Source organism: Benincasa hispida, chromosome 12 (assembly GCF_009727055.1).
Source record: "Benincasa hispida cultivar B227 chromosome 12, ASM972705v1, whole genome shotgun sequence".
In the NCBI taxonomy this organism is placed as follows: Eukaryota; Viridiplantae; Streptophyta; class Magnoliopsida; order Cucurbitales; family Cucurbitaceae; genus Benincasa; species Benincasa hispida.
This window is the reverse complement of record NC_052360.1, coordinates 38,112,338-38,116,340: the sequence shown is the minus strand read 5'-3', so window position 1 is coordinate 38,116,340 and position 4,003 is coordinate 38,112,338. Positions and strand designations below refer to the sequence as shown.

The 4,003-nt window shown below is 32.1% G+C and overlaps 1 protein-coding gene across 1 annotated transcript; it reads left to right on the top strand.

Moving 5' to 3' along the window:
• The first annotated feature begins 438 nt into the window (after positions 1-438).
• On the top strand, positions 439-2,852 carry LOC120092513 (nudix hydrolase 18, mitochondrial-like). Its single transcript, XM_039050610.1, has 5 exons — positions 439-838; positions 1,265-1,376; positions 1,482-1,565; positions 1,992-2,120; positions 2,233-2,852. Exons 1-5 carry the CDS (start codon positions 738-740, stop codon positions 2,362-2,364), a joined length of 558 nt encoding a protein of 185 aa, XP_038906538.1. The 5' UTR covers positions 439-737; the 3' UTR covers positions 2,365-2,852.
• The last annotated feature ends 1,151 nt before the right edge of the window (positions 2,853-4,003 follow it).

Below are 4,003 nucleotides of genomic sequence, written 5' to 3'. Positions count from 1 at the left end.
TCTCAATGTTAATTTTTATTGAAATACAATATGTGAATATGTTTTCAAAATCTATAATAAAAATGCTAATCGATAAAAAAATTTAATTTAAAAAATCAACAACAAATTAGCAGCGAGACGAAATATAAAATTTATTGAAAGTAAATAGACTAAAATTGAACAAATGAAAGTACAAACTAAAGTAAATGATATTTTAAAGTAAATCTATGTATGAGTATCATGTCGGATCATAATTTGACATTTAACAAAAAGACTCTTGAAATATTTTGAATTTTTTTAATCTATGTGAAATAAAAATGAGATGCATAAAGATTCACTGAAGTATTGTTGGAGGAAAAAAAAATGGTGAGTCAGCGACACGTAAGACATGAATGAAATTGCATGCTGTCCCTTTGGGTTGGGTTGGGTTTTATTATAAAAGGGGTCATTTGGGGTGTGGTTTTTCTTCAAGGACGTCCACTAAATCTGAATCCACACTCCTTTGGCTTTAATTACCCAATTTCCTTTCCTTTCCTTTCCTTTCTTTTCTTTTCCAATTTCTTCAGGTTACAACATTTTTTTGCCAACTACCCCTCTGCTTCTAAAACCCTCTGTTTCTTTTCTTTTTCTCTTTTGGAAAAGTTTATTTTTGTTCCTTTCCCAGACATTCTTGGCTGTTCTTCCCATTCCCCTTCCCCCTTCCCCTTCTTTTTCTTCTTAATTTATTACCCAATTTTCCCTTCTTAAAACCCACAACCATGGTCGCTTTGGTTTCTCAAGATAACATGGTTTCTTTGGTTTCTCGTACTGGAAGGCATTTGCAGCGTTATGATATCAGGGGTCGCCGCCAAGTTGTTGGGTAATTTCAACATATCTTGAAATTTTGCCTCTTCTTGTTGATTTATTTGAATTTTGGATTGTTCCCACAAAACCCTTTTGAAATCATATAGGAATTTGCTACTTTTTTTGGTTTTTTTCCCCAATTTTGATTAAATCATTTCTGCCTTTGGATAAGACTTATGGATGAATGATTGTCATCATAGGATTGGGAGCCATCATCTTCTTTTGCTATTGGATTGGTTTGTGTTGTACCATTAATCATTTTCTCATGGGTCCCTTTAGAAATTGATGGGTCTTAATCTACTACATGTGGCTACCAATCAAAACCCAAATTTTCCACAATGGAATGGATATGTTTTTCTTTGTTTTCTTTTTAATTAGTTTGGTGGGGGTGGAAAAGTTGAACCAATTTTGATTCAATTTCTTCTTGGGAAATTTTTTGCAGATGCATTCCCTATAGGTACAAGACAACTAAGAAAAGTGCTTTGGATAATATAGAGGAATTGGAAGTGCTTGTGATTAGCTCACAGAAAGGGAAAGGCATGTTGTTCCCAAAGGTAAAAGATTGGACAGATTTTCAGATCTGTGTTTCATTTAAAATTTGCTGATTGATTTCAACTGATGTGTTAAAGTAATAAACCCCTTAATTTTGAAAATTACAGGGAGGTTGGGAAACTGATGAATCTATTACTGAGGCTGCTTCAAGAGAAACCCTTGAGGAAGCTGGTGTTAGAGGAATTGTTCAGGTTTATCTCTAGATTTGATTATAGATGTCTTTTTCTAGGAAAAAAAGGTTTAAGGTTTCTGTGGTTTTGACTGGTTTTTTGTTACAATTGTTTTGGATGTTGAATTATAATGTTATAAGATTAGGAAGATTTAGACTGAGTTGACAGTAGTTATGGTAAAGAACATGAAATCGAACGCTATTGGTTGGTTGGAACGTTCGAGGCGATAATTTGCTCTCATGTTTCTTTTGTTGACTCTTAAAGATTTCTAGATCTAGCAGAATTCTGTTTTTTCCTACACTTTTTAACAAATTGTTATGATGGTGATCCAATCTGAAAAGAAGAAAAAGTCAACCTTAGTGTTTGCTTGTCTTCCTGGCTTCATTTTGGTTGAAAATTGTTCCCTGTTTCGGATGTGAATTCTCAACTCGAAATCTGGGTTTGCAGGGTGAATTGGGGAGTTGGAGTTTCAAGAGCAAAACCTATGACACTTTCTATGAAGGATACATGTTTCCTCTACTTGTCAAGGAGCAGCTCGAGTTTTGGCCCGAAAAGAACTTTCGACAACGAGTTTGGGTATATTCACTCTCCCAACCCAATCATTCATCTGCCTGGTTAAAAATTCATCCATTCGTGTTGCCTTTTTCATAATCTAAAACTTCTCGGTTTTCAATTCGTTTACTTATAGATGAGCGCTCACGAAGCTCGGGAGGTTTGCCAGCATTGGTGGATGAAGGAAGCATTGGATATATTGGTAGGACGACTTTCAACCCAAAAGAAGCAACAGATTGAGGAAGTTATGCCGTGCTCGTTGAGCTGACGAAGATGGAGGTCACCTCTCGTCTCTTGCCTTTACGGTTTTCGTGTAAATAAGAATTTGGTGAAAGGCTACATTGGCAGAGCAGAAAAGTACTGAAAAAATGGGGAAGAGTTTATATTTAGGAAGATTAAAGTGAAGAAGAATTAAGAAAAAATGGTTAAAGGAAAGAGATTTTCTAGTTGGAAGTCTGCATTTTCTGGATATTTGGTAGAATCATGCGGCTCAAAGATACACCAAAGGAAGTCTGATTGAAGAAATGGAAACTTTTTTTTTTTCCTACACAAAGATGAAGAACAGAGATTTGATTCTGATCACAAACTTTGTTTCTTTTTCTTTCTTTTTTGAGTTTCTGTTTTTTTTTCAGGAGAAAAAATATTCAATCAGACTCCCAAGTGTAATAGTTGTTCTTCTTGTCAATGTCAATTTGAAAACTTCAATCCATATTCATATCCTCTCATTTTCACTTTTCAATGGGGATATCTTTTATCTTTTCTCTCTTAAATGTATAATTGTAATTTAAAAAAGAAAAAAAAAAAAGGCACTTTAATTGAGAGCTTTTTTTTGGTTGGAAAATTTTGCAAAAAAACAAAAGAACAAAAGAACAAAAACAAAATAAAACAAAAATCTTTACCAAAATTAACAAACATGAATAACCAAACATGCAAAAACAGAAAATCATAAACAAAAAGTTTAAATCATTATCACATGGGCCCTAAGGGAGTATTTGTAACAACCTCTATAGTTTAAGGTGGTTTAAGAATTCTCTCTTTTTGTATTAAAATACTAAAACTAATAACCATGTTCAAGGGTAATTGACATGATCTTTCTCTCTAGAGCTCAAAGATTGGATCTCTCATCTCGCAATTAGTTATACTAAAAAACTTATAATTATAGAACGATTAAATTACATATTTTATATTTGTAATTTAGGTTTAATTAGTTTTGATTTGGAAAATTGTGATAAATGACTGAAAAACATACACAATGAAAAACGGTTAAAAATATGTGATATTTAGAGTTGCTAAATATGTCAAAAATACCCCTCAACTTTCAAAAGTTCCAATAATATCTTTAAACTTTTTTTAAAAAAAGGTTAAGAAATATTTTTGTCATAGTATATGGATGGAAACTATTGATTTCTCGTTTAAAGATCTTATTTAACTTTCAAAAGTTGTATCAATACTCTTAGCCTATCAAAAAAAGAAAAAATCGAGATGTTCAAACCATTAGTATAGTGATCAATTTATTTGAAGTTATCTTGAGTTGGAAAAAACCAATTTGAAAACATATTATAGACGCTCTCATTTTTTTCTTCATATGATACTCTTATTTTTCTTACATATGTCTAATTCTTATACCAATTTTTCTTACATATGTCTAATTCTTACACCAATTTTATCAGTACTCGAATACGAACCAAAATTTCATGGTAAAGCATAAATTCTCACAAAATCTCCCAATCCCATAAAATATAAATATTCCCTTAAAATTTATCAAAAAGACCAATGGTAAAATATTGTTTTTAACTATTGACACACACTCAACTCAACTACTAATGTAGGACTTTGTTAAAACATTTAAGCTCTAACGTCCCTTGGTGGTTCCATCATTCACTTTCTTCTTGTTATAGTCTTTATAT